General features: G+C 38.0%; 1 protein-coding gene and 1 long non-coding RNA gene across 2 annotated transcripts in view; one reads left to right on the top strand and one right to left on the bottom strand.

Annotated features, from left to right (window-relative positions):
- Window positions 1-20: 20 nt before the first annotated feature.
- On the bottom strand, window positions 21-5,092 carry mrps22 (mitochondrial ribosomal protein S22). The gene is made up of 8 exons (XM_027998913.1): window positions 4,960-5,092; window positions 4,498-4,655; window positions 4,261-4,425; window positions 4,009-4,152; window positions 3,633-3,716; window positions 3,066-3,211; window positions 2,144-2,252; window positions 21-422 (listed from the first exon to the last, which is right to left on the bottom strand). The coding sequence occupies exons 1-8, from the start codon at window positions 5,084-5,086 to the stop codon at window positions 330-332; spliced, it is 1,026 nt and encodes a 341-aa protein (XP_027854714.1). The 5' UTR covers window positions 5,087-5,092; the 3' UTR covers window positions 21-329.
- A 6-nt stretch (window positions 5,093-5,098) lies between these two features.
- Window positions 5,099-18,100, top strand: part of LOC114133201 (uncharacterized) — a 47,888-nt gene continuing 34,886 nt past the window's right edge. Inside the window, exons 1-2 of the long non-coding RNA XR_003593120.1 lie at window positions 5,099-5,728; window positions 14,503-14,728. This is a non-coding gene — a long non-coding RNA (uncharacterized LOC114133201). The remainder of the gene's footprint in view (window positions 5,729-14,502; window positions 14,729-18,100) is intronic.

The raw sequence follows: 18,100 nt of genomic DNA, 5'->3' as shown, positions 1-18,100 counted from the left end.
GAAAGATGATTTTAATAAACTTTTCCTCATGAATTTCTCTTTATTTTTCAGGATAGCTTGAGGTTACCATAACATAATATTAATCATATGTTGCTCATTTTAATTCCAGTGATGAAAATGAAATACATATATGAACAAAGTCTCTGCAAATATAACAAAGTTTTGGAGGTGAGTCCTTAGATCGAAGCTTTCCTTTCAGTGAAGATGGACCCAGGGAGGCAAAGAACAGTAGCAGTCATGTTTCATGTGGAACATAACTTCAGCTCTGGCTTTTTGTAACATTTTACTTCTGAAGTAAAAGTTCAGGCTGTTACTAGGATGTAGGGACGTTAGGAAGCCGAGCCTTCAGCGGCTTTCTCTTCGTAGGCCTGCAGAGCCAGATCGATGTAGCCCGACCTCTGAGACTCCTTTAGAGAATAGATCTGCAGGGACAAACACCACAGGACAGCATGACAAATAAACTCCAGTCCAGGTATATTGTTTATACAACCAGGATGATCTTCTAAGATACATGTGCATTACAGTAAATCATAACATTACTTAAGAGTGCATTTCTGCCAGAAATTAATTTCTATAAGAAAAGTGTATTGATTCATTCCAAGCATTATTTTTCTTAAACGTTCGTCTTAACCGGTTTATGGTGGAAATATTTTGCAGTAGAGGATTTTGATCATGGCTTACAGCAAATACAAACTCCAAGATCCGTTTGTCAGTAAACTACAATGTTACATCATCTAACAGAAATATGATAGCTTACATAATCACAATGAAGAGTGAAGACTCAACAGTTGCAAAGTAGACACTCACATCCTCCTTCAGGGGGATAAATCACTAAAGGTCACTGCTGAATTAGTTGGCCGTTTACAATGTACTGTATTTAAGCATATCAATGGAAGGTTGAGTGGGAGGAAAAAGTTTAGTAGAATAGAAACACCTGTTATTGTCTCACAGTGGGAAAATGCTGGTGCAACAGCAGCACATTTTAAAGGACTTCTACATCAACTGTTCTCTGCAACACTTTCTCTTGTAAAAAAGATATAATAGTAGTTTGTCATCATCAGCGTATGAAAGTGTGTGTGAATGGAAATGAATGAGTTTATGTAAAGCATCTTTGAGTGTCCTAATAATGCACTATATCTGTGATGCCATTTCATTTCATAAGCTACCTCAATAAACAGATACAATGACGACTAGTGGTCCTTATATGTAACCAAGTATATTTCTGCAGACAAACACTTCTGAGAATGATGTGGTGAGGAGGATAAGGAAGTGTAGCTCGTGTGTGGAATCTGCATCTCGGAGCGCCTTTATGACTTTGGGAGTGGCAACTCAAGGCCAGCATTCCTTATCCGTGTCTTTAAAGACAGGCGAGGATGGGAGGAAAGACAGACAGATGGTCAGAGAAGCAGGGAGACGAGGAGCGAGGAGGAGACGAGGAAGAGAAACAGAGGAGCTTATCTAAATGCTTCCTCTCAGCTGACAACTCCAACATAGTTGATGCCACCAAGGAGTAAAAAAAAACAGAGAAGTTTTAAAAAAAGAATGTGCAATGTGAAGCAGAGTTCAAGAGCCACTGCACACAGACATGAGCTATGACTGCTCCCTTCATGTTGCTGAGCCACTCCTGAATCAGAAAGTGTCAGAAGCATCTTAGCTGTACCTGTCGATGCTCCCCAAAATACCAACACGTGCTTTAATGGCCATAGTATCACAGTCTTTAACAGGCCTGACCTGAACCCTGCAGTCTGAACTATGGAAACCCAAAGAGTGGGTCCAGAATTTCCTGCAATTAGACCTCCAAAAACATAAAAAATAATGTATTTCTTAGCCCTAATAATGGAAATAATTTAACTTTTAAAAGCTATACTAACTTATCAGAATCCACCTGTACAAAGATACCATTTTGACCATCTTCAATAATAAACAGTTCTGAGAAAAAAAAAAATATTTCTCATGGACTCTGGAAAAGTCCCCACCACTCTAATCGTAGAATAAAACCCAAACCTCTGACAGGAGGCCTTTGACGCAGCCCTGACATGAACTATTCCAACTCCTGCTTTAAATCTGAGATTTCACATCGCAAAGTCAGTGGTGGTGTGAAATGGAGAGCAGATATTTCTCATCCTGGCTGAGTTGTCCTCACCTTCAGTAGGTCAGTACCAGTGGCCTGTTGGCCGGCAGCTTCCTGAGCCGATTCACTGTGTGGATGGACCATATAGAACAGAGACACAAGGCTGATGGCATCTTGTAGCCTGCAGACACAAACCCAGACTGAAAACACTGCTACTCCCCCGCAGGTGCAATATCTACAGTCATATTCAATAAATTAGAATACATATCCTGACGAGTCTCATTTGCCAAATTTGAAGCATCTTTTGAAAATAACTTTTGAGCAGGTCTTAAATATACTTTTTATTAAGGCTGTGTGTCTATTTTTAATCAGTTTGATGTAATATTCTAATTACTTTTAAGGCTTTTTGAAACCATTCTAAATGAAATTTAAGATCTGTATACCAACATAAATGTACAAAAGAAAATTCCATATTTTACATAGTAGTGCCAAGCTTTTATTCACATAAGGCATTGTATGGGTTGGCAACAGAAGTGAACCACTGCCAAAGATGAACGTTGTCTAGCCAACTGGTAATAAATTTAAACCTACCCATGAAAGATGCAAAAAAGAAAACCTAGCCAGCTAGGTTTGACATATTTGCAGCTAATTAGCAGTAGTCTCAATCACTTCACACCACAGAATGGAATGAATGTGACTTTAAATTGAAGACAAATTAAGATCTTAATTTTAGATAAATAAGTTAAGACTTTTCAACATGTGTGGATACCTTATAATTTTAAATGTCATTTTTTCATTAGCTGTAAATGGAAAATCATCATAACCAACAGAAATAAATGCTTTCAAGTATCCATCTGTGTGTAATTAATCTATATAACTTGCTTCACTTACAAAATAAAGTTCCTAAAATAAATTGAGTTTTCAATAATATTCTAATATATTGAATGGGTGTGTATTTATATTATTATTATTTATATTATATGAAAACCCCCACATGTCTCTCCTCAGCATGTCCACTATAAGTCCGTCCACTCTGCGAGCGTTGACCAGGTACCAAGCCAGGCCTCCAAAGTGCCTGGTGGATCGCAGAAGATTGTATTTGCCGTTTTTTTCCAGGTCCTCATATGTGGCTTCATGCACCTACACAGAACATGAAGTCAGTGAATATTGCTCGTGTTAGATCAGGAAAATTCTCTTCACATCAAACATTCAACTGTAAAAACCAAGATCCTGGAAAAGGTGCTTGGCTTGTCAGACCAATGGATACTTTTAATACTTTCTTGGTTCCGAATCATAGTGACCAACTCTTTAAAAGCATTTTGGTACTCTGGAGCGTTTAGCTGTGACTCAGCACTAAACCATGTGGTTAATAGATTGTTTATGGGCTATTCACAAGTTAAAAAAAGAGAAAGGTTTAACACAGTTCTCTTTTTTTATGAAGGAATGCAAAAATAATATCTATCCATACTTCAGACTCTCTCTTGTTTATCTGTTAAAATAGAATTTCCTATTTTCCAGCTTTTGGTTTGTTTAGTTAGGATAAAGACCGGTGTAAACTTACTCTTATGTAATCTGCAGAATCTGGCTCAAACTGGACCAGACACAGGTTCAACACATCCTCATGACGGTCCTGGGAGAACACAGTCTGCAACAGACAAAGATGTAACTTGATTAAAAAAAGGATTTGATGTCTTGTTGCACACATGAAGAAATGTGCAAGCAGAAATTTGGAAAAGATTCACATGACATTATGGCCTCATGTATACTGACCACAAGATGTTTAGAAAACACACTGAAATATTAACATTTCTAACACAGTCTAGGAAAAGGATAATCAGAACTTCATACAGCAACAGAATTTGAAGGTTAAACTAGTCAAGCACAGAGAGCCAGAGGGGAAAAAAATACTTGGTTAAATCAATTAGGCTGCTGCCCACCTTCAGGTTCTCTTCTTTGAAGAGGACATGTGGCGTCAGCTTCCGGCCCTGCTTGGGGAAATAGACCTGAACGAAACGATCTCTCTCCTCCCAAGTTGCCTTCCTAAGAGTCCCATCAGGCTCTCGTACAACTATGAACCTCTCCTGAACAAAGAGTAAAAAAGCAATCAAGAATTTGTTATGTGTCATTTGTACTTATTTTAACCCCACTTAGTAAAATACCCGCACAAAGAGGAAACGTGAAGCGTGTACCCTGTGTGGGATGTTGTAGGTGATGTCAGTGAAAACATATTTGGCTGTGTCCATGCCATCCAGGATCTTATCCACAGCCAGGACGTCGTTGATGGGCTTCCTCTCTGGAAGGACGGGGGGCATCTGTAGCTGCTTCTTTGCTTCTTCTGTGGCAACCTGAATAGCCTGAAAGCACACACGGGGAATTAAAATGATGAAATTGATGAGGTGTGTGCGATACTGACCTGTAATGTTTACCTGTTCCAGCTGTTCATCCGTCATAAGTTTATAGGTGGGCGGTTTCAGTTCTTGTTTAATGGGTCTGAAGACTTTCTGCAGGTCCAGTCCAGTTATCCTGCTGAGGACGTCCTGCACAGCTGCATCTGTGAACCGGGGCTTTGCACCAGCTCTTGGTGCTGTAGATTATAACAGATGATCACATTTTAAAATAAGGACTTAAAGAACCCAAAACAGCATTATAAAGTGTTTTAAGATATACATCTAGCTTCAATAGATTTAAACAATGTCTCACGTTCAGCCTCTTTACATTGAAATAAAATACAAATTTCGGAAAATAATTTTGCAAAGTGTCATCTCTACAGATAGATAATCTCCCCACATTTAACCCCACTGTAGCCTGTAGAAGGGGTTAACGAAGGTCATCATTAAAAAAAATAACATTATTCAACCATAATAGCCGTATTAAATAATAAAAGGTACCATTTTCACTTGTTTCATCACAAAACGTTCTCGCGCTGCATCTGAGCAATGTTTTCTTGATCCTCTGTACATCTTTAACCCGATAGAAGCTCTGAAATAAGCAACGCGCTGTGCCGAGCGCCGCCATCTTTGTTATTACCTCATCCACGCAGCTGCGCAGTGACGTCTGGCTTGTCTCTGGGTGCGCACCATTTGTAGCCCGGGAGAGCAAGGCGGTGCAGATATAGTGATACATTGTCAAACGGCGCGTCAGCAGGGCCTAGAATAGATGCCTTGCTTAAATCAATCGGTGACGGCAGAGAATAGAATTGTATAATTGTTTAGGTGCCATTGCGGTTTTCTTTCTTAAACAAACAATGAAGTCAATGTGTCTGCAGTATAAGGATATGTATTGGGATACATTTGGCTTTACAGCGGGAATGTAATAGGGCAAGAAAAGTACCTGGTTCTTAGAAAACGAAACACTCCTCACGATAAATCTCAGGCTGTAAAATGCAGCGCGTGATCTTTGTTAAATGACTTTGTCGGCCTGCCACAGCAATACACAGATGAGCAGTGCCTCCTATGCATTGAATAGAAGGCACTTTTCTTCACTTAAAAAAAACCCCCGCCGCTTTCTTTCGAGCAGCACGTTTTTATATATATTATCGAAATGTGCGGCTCGATCCCGTGAAGTGAACGATTACTTCTGTTGCCATAGCGAGTAACCATGGAGCCGTAATTAGCGAAAACCTAAATTTGTTTGCCATCGTGAATGGAGCGAGTCAAAGTAAGTCATACTAGTGACACCTCACATGCCACTGACAGCATTTAAGCTTACCTTAGCATTTTTGCTTATTTTAACTCACACACCACTGTTTGCACACTGAATGAAGCCGTTTTATGACAGTCAACATGATAGTTGTAACCCCCATCTTACTGGTAGCATCAACATGCTAGTGATAGTCCTCATGCTAACATTAGCCTTACAGCAATGAGCATTTTTAGCTCATTTTTGATGTGTTGGTTAGGTTTAGCATACTGAATGGATTACGTCCACGTTAGCCAACATTCTTGTGATATTACAGATTCTAATGACTACATTTCTAATTTTAACTTATACTCTACTGTTTGCAAACTGAATGAAATAGTTTTAAGTCAGTCAATGTGATAGTTATGATCTTGAACTTTCTCTGTAACCATGTCCTAATCCTCTTCCGTACATGTGCCTCAAAACATGATGAAAGAAAACTCCAACTTTGGCCCAGTTATCCACCTGGATCAGCCACGGGTTAATTGTTAGGAAAGATACCTTTTAGTCTGGAACAGAGAAGCTGTGGGAAATGTAGGAATTATCTGAAAAAAAGAAGAAAATCCCACATAATCACCAGATGGCACTGTGCTACCACATCTGACAGCATTTAAATGTCTATCACCAGTATAACGTTTGCCTCCATGTAGAAGAGCAGCAGAAGTCCCACATTCATTTGTACTATAAATTTAAATCAGAAACTGGCTGCCTTTACAATTTATCTTCTTTGCGTCTCCTCTCTGCCTAGCCTACACACATTCCTGACTCGCCATTACAGTGTGTTCTTGGATCGACTGATAATCTGTCTGGGTGAGAAGTCAAACACTGCTTGCAGGGAAGAAAAAAATAACACAAGCCAGACTTTTTATTTAGAGATAGGTCTTTGCAATTTTGTTTTTATTTAACTTTACCCCCTTTCCCTAAGTATGTATAAATGGTGCAGGAAAAAAACTACGACGTATGACGTAAGAAGTATGTGTTTCAACTGATTTTAAATATCTGTTATTTTGATAAAAAAATATTTTTCTGAAAAACAAGAAATTCAATTATTATTATTAATATTCCAGTAAATAAATACCCATGTTGATTCTTAAAATGTAATCGATTTGGTGATCAATTAAATTCATTTTGCCTATTTCAAGATCAAGCAGCGGTATTGCATATTTCATTTTTAAAGTCACAAACCAAAATATTTTATTGCATCTTTACATATGACTTACATGATAAAAACCAGTATATTTTGTGACCAGAGGAACTGGACTTGGTCACCGATGAATAGGAGAAGAAAACTGGTATTACAAAATTTAGCTGGTACTTAGTCTATGTTTTTGCACAGGTTCAACTATCACAATTAAAATGACAATGAATAGATGTTTTAAATAACATTATTATTACAACAATAACCAGGAATATTATGTAACACATAATAGAAGAAGCAGCAGGAATATTTCTTGCGTTTCTGATTTAAGTAAAAGCTTTTTTCTTTTTCATTTTCATGTAAACTTCATAACTACTATTGTTACTCAGGACTATCATTTAATATTTATGGCTGCAGTGCAAATACATGTGACTTACAAAAAAGCTAGTAAAATACTTTAAAGGAAAATGACCAAGTTGAAATGTAAATAACGTGAGTATATAGTTGTGCAGAATGATATTTTATAAGGAACAGAGTCCAACGTCCTGTCCTGTTATGACACTAATTGGTCATGTGGCTATGGTGTGAGGTATGTTTTTTCTTTCTGTGGAGGTTTGTGGTTTGAAAAACATCTCTGCATAGATGTATGAAGAGATGCAATAGAAATATTATTGACTGAAAATTTATGTCACTTCCCTTTGTCTTTGCTTTTTTTTTCTCGCTCTCTCTCTCTCTTGAGAAAACACACATACACATAATTTACAGTAGCCACAAGCTTTCCACATGCCTCCACAATCCCCCCCCCAAAAAAACATCTCTTCACCACACAACCCAGGCAGTTATTAATTCAACCACATGTGCCACGCACCAACCCGTCCTCCAGGATCCTGTTTCCCCTCTCCTCCCTAGTGCCCCAGTCGCCCACCTCCCCTGTCCTCCCCAACTGGCTCCGTGAGGAACCCGATGATCTGCAGTCAGATTTAGATATTAGGTAGACGGGTGGAGGTGTAGCTCGCTCGGTAATGAGGTGAGCGGTGGCAGCGAGTCCGGAGGCCCAGACACCGGCGAAACGACGTGTGGATTGAGATGTAGGAGGCCCCTACACGACCAGATGTACCCAGCTGTCACTCTGCTGACAGAAAGTAATCCTGCAGCCGCAGAGGCTGAACACAGGATTAGAGGCTCTTCTCTGGAGTTTGAGCTCCGTGCAAAAGTCTATTTTGGAATCAAGTCATGTAACTTTTCAGCCTTTCCTCCCAGCAGCTTTAATATTTAATGCACCAACTTTACTTTTAATGAAAGAAAGTCTCTCACATTCTCACGGCCGTGAAAAAAGTGCTTTTTGTTCCATTGCTTCAGTTTCCATCAATAGGCTGAGTGTGTGTCAGTGCGACTGGGAGCAGCAGGAAGCTGGGAGTTGAAACCTGAGTGTAGAAGAGGGCCAGGATGGAGGTGGAGGAGTGCGAGGGGGGAGGTGGTTGTAGAGGTGATGCAGGGGGTGAGGAGCCAGGCAGGGTGGTTGAGGAGCGGGGCACACTGGGAATGACTCGCCACACATGTTTATTTAGCTTTCTGCACGGTCAATGAAGAGCAGGTTCAGAGCGGGGTGAAACGGAAAGGTGTGTGTGTGAGAGAGTGCGGACACACGGCAAGAAAATGTGAAGAGGATGTCTGTCCTCAAACAACTGGTGAATCAAAAATACAGAACAGTGAAGGAGGATGACAGATATTCTTTGACTTGGAAACTGTTGAACGTGTTACAGATAGTTTGACAAGTTATTCCAAGTCCGAGTCCTGGCAATTAGAAAGTGATGCGTGCGTGTGTGTGTGTGTGCGCGCGCGTATCACTATGCAAACCTTGAGGAGATATTTTAGCGCTGTATTAAAGTTAAGAATAGCTTTTTAATGTGTAGAAAATTTGATTTCTTCCCTGCAAAAATTTGACTTTTGAAGACAATTCACCTTTCATTTCTCAGAATAAAATTAAATCATTTCAAGTTCACTGACTTTTTTTTAATGTGTTTTTGCTTATCTACCTTATTGTATTTAGAAAGTATAAACTAATTTAGCATATGAGTTTTGCTGAATTTTGAAGACATCTGATTCCTTCTCAAATTAGTAAGAAGTTCTACACTTTTAGAAACATAACGTCTCATGTGTCTTCAGACCTCTGTTATGATTGTGAAATCTGTTATTTATTTAGATAAGGTTCAAATCAGATAAGGTTTTTGTCTAAATCACAATTTGAATAACAAGCAAAATTTAGAAAATAATATAATAATATAGGGGGAAAAAATTGCAAAACATACCACCTAGTGGTATAGTTTTTTAAATGTTTTTTCTAATACAATATACATATAATCACAGGAACAATAGTGAAGACAAAATAACTATTAATTCAAGCTTTAAATCTAACATTTTATTTTAGAAATGTATTAGTCATATTCAAAAAATAAATTTAATTTACATTTTTCCAATTAACACAATTAATTTCAGGGTTTTACTATTTTATTTTATTATTCCTGATATGCATGTTTCATAAATGCTTATATTTCGAAGCCAACATTTTTTGCAGTAGAAATGTCATATTTGTTAATGGCCAGACATCTCAATATTATTCTTCTCAAATTTTCCCCTTTTTCTATCTCTATTATTTTTAAATATCAATAAACAATGATTTTTTTTTCTACTTGGCAATTTAGGCTGAAAACAAATTCCCTTTCAGATCTTTTTAAGAAAAGCAATCAATTTTTTATTTACTCTAATATGAAATGTGACATATATGGCAAATACAAACATAAAAACAGTAATAAATATCAAGTACTTCACAGAAATACGAGTGAGAAGGCAGAACTAACAGATAAAAGAGCAAACAGATAAAATCATGAGGAGTGGATCTTATATGCAGCTAAGTATATTTGTGCAGACAAAGACCTTTAGTGTGATGTGGTGAGGGGGATATGATAGTGTAGCTTGTGTGTGTGAGCTGCACCTGTGTGAGAGCTGTTGTGGCTTTAGGAGTGGGCACTCAAGGCCAGTGTTCCTCTCCTACGCCTCCTTATCCGTGTCTTTGAAGATGGTCTAGGATGGGAGAAAAGGCAGACAGAAGGTCAGAGAAGACGCAGCGATATGAGGAGTGAGGGGGAGACGAGGAAGAGAACAGAGGAGGCGTGAGGGTGGAGGAGAGCATGGTGACATTACCTTCAAGGACCTCGGCAGCTTCTCTGTGAAGCTCGCTCTGTATCAGAAAATAGTCCAGACAGCGTTGGTTGTTTAACAGTTACAAAACAACAAGAAAAGTATTTTCATCTCTTCTTCAGCACTTTACATTCAGGTCAAATTAACAAGTGCCACGCTGAAGTAAATGTATATGCTGCCATCTTTACCTATGTTTACAGATAATTTTCTTTATAGATATATATGTATTTTAATAAGACTATTGTTTGACATTTACAGCTGCTTGAGTTTGGTACAACTACTGAAGAAAATCTGATAGCGTGTGTGGGGGTGCGCGTGTGTAGCCGTGTACAGCTGAGGTCAAAGGGGTCAGTCAGGGAGGGCTGGATGTATGAATGTTGATGGCTGTAAGGTTCACCTGCACCTCCACTGACCTCCATCCATCTGTTTATGTTCACTGATTCTGGCTTCTCAGAAAGGATCTATGCATATACACACACACACACGCCGTCGTGTTTTCAGCACTTGTGGGGACTTCACATTGACTTCATTTAATTTCTACAACCTAACCCTTACTATAATCCTAACCCTAACCATCATATACCTAACCCTTACCTTAACCTTTACCTTAAACCTAACCATCACAGACCTAACCACTAACCCAAAAACAACAATTTAACTCATGGGGACCAAGAAAATGTCCCCACAAGGAGTAATGGTCCCCATAACCTCAGATTGTAGACAGAAATATTTTCCCATAAGGATATGAAAACTTGGTACACACTTTGACAACACACACGCACACACACCCCCACACCCCTGCACACGCATGGGTGTAAAACACTATAGATGTTTTACAAAAAAGACTGATGTAAAGTTTGAATGTGAAATTTAAAAAATGTATTTGAAGCAGTGAGAGAGTTTATTTTAATAAGAAGACCCCGACATGGAGTGCTGTTGTTTTCCCATAACGGGAACAAAATGATTCAGGTGAATAGCAATACATTTCTTTCTCTGTACCTCATAGATGAATACTTTTTTCACATTCACTTTCCACATAAATTTTTTGGGTCATAAAAAACATTTACTTATGTACAAATTATTAATTGTTGTTAATAGTTAGATGAGTTCATAATAGATTTCCCTTGCAGAGTGACAACATGAGCACTACGCTTCACCTTTGGTTTTCCTCTGTTTTACGAAAGAGCTGTAATCCTGAATTAGAGTGCCGTCAAACAAAATCTAAAAAGTAGAAATATCAAACTGTTTTATGCATGAATACAAGGTAAGGTAGCACATGCTCACATGTGCTATCTACTTTTTACTAAAGCCATATTTATTTTGTTCAATAATTGCAATTAATTGTGTACTTTATCTGTTTTGCTAACTATATAAGCTCTGTAGTTCTCTGTGGTCCTGCTACCACCTGAAGAAATGCGCCATTCCTGGTCAGAAACAATCAGAGTCGAGAGGAATATCCCAGCTCTGTCAATCATCCTTATATATGTGCTTCTCACACCCTCCCTCACATAGAGTGTACAAGCTCAGGACTGTTGGTTTGTTCCAGCTGTTCTAATGATGGAGAAGCAACCTAACATTACAGAAAAAAACTTCTCCCCTCAACAACCCCCTACATCTATTTGCTCTGTCTTGATACTACAGAAGCAGCTTTCTACTTCATTTATTGTATGTAAGAGAACCATGATGGTCGGATATTGGTGGATTCAAGGGAGTAAAAACAAAGGCTATAAAACAATAAAAAGAAGTTTTAATTACATCCAATGAAGGAAAATAGGCAGTAGTATCAGCAAAGACCCCAATAGTAACTGTATTACAATAAATACAGTTCTAAAATTAAAGTCAGAGTTATAACATATGTATACTACACTGCTGAGAAAATGCTTTTCACCAATAAATACTTTTAAAAATAAAAGCTTACTATTTACGTTCTAGTGTGACTATAATCCCATCTTAATTGCTCCTGTGAAGCCCCAACTCTAGCATATGAAAAATATACTAAACCTGGAGCTGTTTGAGCTAAATGGAATGTGAGCACACACTACCACACCACCTCTGTCACTGTCTTGTTATTTTTATAATTCAAGATCAGTGTGGAGAGTAGACGAGGTGACAGGGGGAGCGTGGCACTGATAAGGTAGCTAATGCCCAGCTTTTGATGAGGTCAGAGGTCGACTCCGCCTTACTGCTGGTATTTAGGGTGTCATGTTATCTGGGGAGGGAGTGTAAGGATTTGGGGGTATCAATTTGTAGATGGTGACTTATATAATCTTATATTTGGTATTATTTTTGTTTAAATCTGCAGAAGAAAAAGAAAAAAGTTCTCACCACTGATGAGGAACAGAATCAGCATCCCACAGGAACAGGAAATCCAGAGGGATCAGTCTTCTGATCCGCCCCAGCAGTCAGACAGTCCAGCACACATGTTAACACACACATTTGCTCCCACTAAATCAGCCTGTTGATTGAAAGGGCTGCTAATTTTAGCAGCGGAGCGTCCTCCCGGCTGCAGACTGCCAGCCCCTTTTTTTGCATGTTCGGGTCCAGTTAGGAGGAGGCGGAAGAGAAGGCGATTAATAACTGTCATGTCTGTCACGACAGAGCAACGCACAACAGAGGGGAGGGTCCGGGGCACTGACGCTACTGGGGAAATGGAGTTACACGCGAGATGCTAACAGCTCCTGCTGTTGTTGATGTTGTTCAGGGGCTTATACATGCTAATGTAACTGTTAGAAGAAATGAACTGTTGAACTGCCAAGATCAAAAGTTTGTCTCAGGACACGATTACAAATTATTTACAGCTAGAAACATGCATTATTTATAGTGTATGTGTGATTAAATGAGATATATTTATATTGCAGATTATTTACAAACAACATCTTCACATGTTTCAATTGAACATACTTTAGAGCTGGGGTTCTTCAACTTTGGGATTTACAACCAATAACATAAACACCCCATAACATATTTAAAACCAATAATACAATAACTCTTATAACTAATATAAGAATGTGTTCATAATATTTGCACAACACAGGTAGGTCACATGAGCATTGTTCTCTGTTTGAATACATCACTAAGTGATCCAATTGCTAAAATAATTTCACAGTAATTAATTAAATAATATTTCTTCCTACATGAAATTCTTTTCCACTTACATTGATAAGAATGTTAAAATATGGGAAAGCATTGTGTCATTGGCTATTATTTGATTTTTTTTTTTTTTTTGCTTGCACAAAAGTTTATAATGCATGGCAGCCATATTGGATTTTAATATTGGGGATGGAGAAAAACCTTCAAGTTTCTATCAGAATTTCAACTTCTTATTTTTTCCAACTTCTGACTTGAAATTTTATATTTCTGAGTTAAAATTAAACACATGACCCCATGTATTTTTTTGTATTTGCTAGGTTTTCAGAAGAAACTTAAGTTCTGTTGTGTCACTGTTTTAAAATGCCTGTTATCAGACAATCAGACATTTTCTGGAAAGGCATATTTTTTAAAAAGCTTAAGAAGTGGAGTTGTAGAAAACTGACACAACATTACGCTCTGTTGTGCATTCTGACCTTTCCTGCTGTGTTGTCTCCAGCAGGGAGCTGCATTGGAAGTCTCACCACTAGAGGGAGTCAGGTCAAAGTGTTTTCTTTCCTTATTTCTACAAAAAGCAACAAACTACTTCCAAGAATGATTGGAAATATCAATCATATCAATCGAAATATATTATTGTAAAATTATAATTGCTAACATTTACATGATGCCTGATTTTTCATTTTAACTCCTAAACAACTCGCCTCAGAGTTATTAATCAAAATCTCTCTTTTAAGATAGTTAAAGAAGTAAATTCATCGGATTACTCATTGTGTTTATCGGGTTTTAGCTGAAATAAATGCATGCTTTCTGGTATTTTGGGAATTTCTCTTTTGTTATATTTTTCAGAATTTCTGAAGAATTGTTATGAGATGATGCAATTTTTTTCTCTTAGTGGTTTTGTGTAAAACATGTTTATATCAGTTAATAAATCATTTTATTGTAAACATACCCAGACACTTTACACCCATGTGTTTATTGGTTGTCAGTGCCATGTAGAGCAGAGGACTCAATCTTATCTGGCAGCCAATTTTAGAGATATTTAGACATGTATGTCAGCACTAATTGCTTGGCTGCAGTTGACCTTGTTCTTTTTGATGATTTCCTCATCAGCGTCTCTTCAACCTGCAGCAGGTAAACTCTAAGATTGGAAAAGGTGTTGAGGTGTGCATGATAGAAGCATGCTTCTATCATGCTTCTATCAACAGCTTTTAAGTGACCTCAGTTTGCCTACAGCACTGTGTGTTTTCAGGCTGTTCATCCCAGCCCAAGTGGGAGACTCCGGGTGTTTGATGTGGCTGACACTTGCCTCCTTTTCTCTGTCTGGCTACAGATCAGTGGCCAGGGCTTGGCTGGGACGACCCGGTTGAGGTGACCGTTGTAGATGACGATCAGCTGCCAAACCACCAGCTCGGGTTCCCTTTGGTCACATGAGCTGGGTCACGTGAGCCATTGGGGGCAACCAGTGGTGCTGCTGGCCTTGCCTCTTCATGCGGTGGGAAAACATTCCAACAGCTGGCCTCGGACTGTTTCAGAAACATCTGCAATGTTCGCCACTGGTGAGAATCCCTAACTCCCGCTGCTCCAGAACATGACCTTATGATAATAAGTTGGTAGGTAAAAAACTGCAAGACCCATAAGTCATTCTGAAAATTCATTTGATAGTGTGAAGATTTTAGAGTTACATTGTTTTAGCAGGGTTAAAGGAGCAAGGTTTCTCCCTTATCTGACACCTGGGTGTATGTGTTTTTGTTTGTGTGTTTCTTTTGGATCTTTTTCAACATTGCCACATAACCTGAAACCTAGCCATAAGTTTACATACAAAAAGAAGACTCTGATTTTAAATCATTTGGAAAAGCCCAGATTATGACTTTAGGCTCATTCACAAACATTTAAACAATTAAGGTTAACATAAACTCGAGGTGACAAAAACAGGAACTCTTGGCATGTCATCAAACTCCAACATTTGTTTCTTTCTGAACATTCACGCAATAGTCGTCGGACACCATACAGGAAAAAAGTTTTGCCCTGAAGATGTGCTTAGACCAAGTTGCAGAAATTTTCAAAGCAAGAACATAGTAATGTCACATAATTCTTGCCAAATCCGGTCCTAGACATTTGGGCACAAATTACCCCCTACCAATCACTGCTCACAACTAAGAATATTAAAGAAACCTCAGTATATTATACATCACATAGCATCGTTCTATAGCACAAATATGGAAATACTGCTTCATGATAGACTCAACAAAATACAAAACAGGAATTAATTTAATAAACAAGTGGGACCATTTAGTATCAATCCAACTGCATTTTATTTCACACTTAGATACCAAACATAGAAAATATTAAGACATTAACATTAAAAAATAATTACTATAAAATATAGAATAATTAAAACACATGCAACATTACACTAGAACCTGTTGTTATGTTTGTGGAGTCTGAGGTTTTGAAGATGCAGGTCTTAGATATTTGAAAAGGTCAACTGAGAAGGGATGGAGAGATATAAATATTACTGATAATGAGCTTACTCTGTTTCAGTTTAAATACAAACAGCAAAGAAAGACTGAGGTAAATTTTAACATCTGAAATTGCTTTTTAATTTTTAAATTTAAGTCTTTTTGTTTTCTATTAAAATTAGCACTCAGCAACGTTATATTGATTTTATGTTTTAAAGATTAGATGTAGTTTTAGATGTTGATTACAATAATATTGCTATACAGCAAAGGCCTAAGTGTTGTCGTTTCTTAGTTTTGAAGGCCATGTTAGATTACAGTGAAGTTGTGTCATTTTGTGAACTTGTCAAACTGTTCTAGCCGTTTCATTATTATTATTTACCTTATCCACTACAGTAGCCACATCTCTGATAAATATTTATCAAAAATCTCATCACTTAGATATGTTGCAAAATTCCCATGAGTCTGTTAACCTCACCTTGGTTTTATTAATTTTTATTTTGATCAAAGTCATATTTCAATAAAAATGGTTATGGCGTAATAAGAACAACCTCCTCCCCCCTCAGCCTCAAATGAGATCTGATTATGGATCATATCATCCAGTGCTGGTTCTTGCAGAAAAACAAATTACTCTGTTCTTACAGAGTATGGATTGGTCTTTAACAAAAGCGACATCTGTGGATGTTTTTTGAGCCAATGACTGAAATTCACTGCTTCTTTTCTTGCTGGGAAAGCAAGGAAGGAACCAATGGAAAAAACAAACGAAATCAGCCAAAATGAAATTTGTAGACCTTCATAATGGGTCTGTGTGGTGAATGAATGTATTTTGGTGCAAAATGTGTGTATTAATGTCAGAACTAAAGAAAAAGACATTGTCAAGATGCTGGCTGAACTTGAAATTTGTGTTTTTCATTCATGTTGACATAGACTAAAAGGGCAGTCAGAGAGAAAAAAGCCCTTACTCCAAAAGCAACATAAAAGAGTCAAATTACTGTTTGAAAATGTTCTCAGGAACAAGATTGTATTTTTTTAGGCACAATCTCTGGTCTCATGGAAGTAAAACTGACCATCAGTACATTTGAAAGAAAAAGCCTGGGAACACCATTTCAGCTGTTAAGCACAGAAGTGGCACCGTCATGTTGTGTGGGTGGCTTGTTGCATGAGAATCTAATGCACTTCACAAAGTAGATGACATCTATAAGAAAGACACAAGTGATTCTTCTAAATGGACAATAACTCCAAGGATGAAGGCATATTAGCTATAATTTGTCTTAAGAACAATATTTTGGAATGGCCATGACAAAACTCTGATTTCAGTCTCATGTATAACATTTTAACCAGAGTTGAGAAGGTGTGTGTGAGAGCAAAGTGGCCTAAAATCTGACTCAGTTAGAGGGACTGGACCAAAGTTCTATGAAACAGAAGCTCTTGAAAAATATTCTCTCTCGTTATTCTGACCGTTAGTGAATAAAGATCACTTAATCCTGCCTTACCTAAAAAAGACAGAAGTATTTCTTTTGTGATGTCAGACAGGTTGTATCTCTTTTCACACTGGGACTGTAGACAGCTGGTTGATAAGTACTGATAGTTAAAGCTTAGAGTTGGATACAAATGGAGAAACTAAAATGCTTGGCAGTCAAAGATATCATCCTAATAGGGATAGAAATCCAGACTGTGTGTGTATGCATGTCGATGTGCGTGTGTTGGCGTGCGTGGGCGTGTGTGGGGGTGTTTGCTTGTGCACACGCGCCCATAGCCTTTGACATATTGTTAATTTGAAGAATGTTTGAAGTATGATGCAACATCAGCTGCTCTCACTTAACTTTATAAGCCTATTCCTCTGAAAAGGACCTCCTTCTCGAATTACCAGGGAGAAAACCCAAGTACCACGCTGTGTGTCAGTTATTGAAGGGGGGGGGGGGAATCCTTTAAATGTTTTGTTAATGCATTTTAACTTGAAGCATTTGACAGTTTTCAAAGCAGTCATTAAACCGGCAATGATAACAATTTCGGGCCATTCCTAATGTGGAATAGATAATATCCATATCTGTTTTGGAAATTTGTGCATGGACAGTGAGGCAGTGTCTCCAGTCGGGGACTGTTTTAAATAATGTGGAACTTTGTACACGGTGTCTTTGTTGTGATCTGGATGTTAGTGTATAAGTGGATGGAATGGAACTGTTTTCAGAATATTCCAAAACCTTTTGCTGGAAATTTGAGGTGGAAATCATCTTGTTTCCTTCAAATTTTATTTGGTTTTATTTTTCAATGACCTGAAGGAGAGGATAAACGTTTTCATCTTCTTGTCATGATGCAATTTAAAGTTTGTTTTTCCTATAACACCCCATTTACTCCATTGTTAAGGGAATGCAATGAGAAGCTTAAATCCAGCATTGGGGAGTAAAAGAGAGGTGTGAGTGCATACTCTAGCCCTGACTCACTGAAGATTTTGCGTCACTCACCCTCTCTTCT

This window comes from Xiphophorus couchianus, chromosome 18 (genome assembly GCF_001444195.1).
Source record: "Xiphophorus couchianus chromosome 18, X_couchianus-1.0, whole genome shotgun sequence".
Lineage (NCBI taxonomy): Eukaryota > Metazoa > Chordata > Actinopteri > Cyprinodontiformes > Poeciliidae > Xiphophorus > Xiphophorus couchianus.
The sequence above is the reverse complement of the archived record's forward strand: the minus strand, read 5'-3'. Positions and strand labels throughout refer to the sequence as shown.

Coding starts and splice junctions, on each gene's coding strand:
- mrps22 (XM_027998913.1), bottom strand. CDS start 5,086: ATGGCGGCGCTCGGCACAGCGCGTTGCTTATTTCAGAGCTTCTATCGG. Junction 4,153..4,260: donor CCTACAACATCCCACACAGG/GTACACGCTTCA, acceptor CTCTTTGTTCAG/GAGAGGTTCATAGTTGTACG. Junction 3,717..4,008: donor TCAAAGAAGAGAACCTGAAG/GTGGGCAGCAGC, acceptor TGTCTGTTGCAG/ACTGTGTTCTCCCAGGACCG.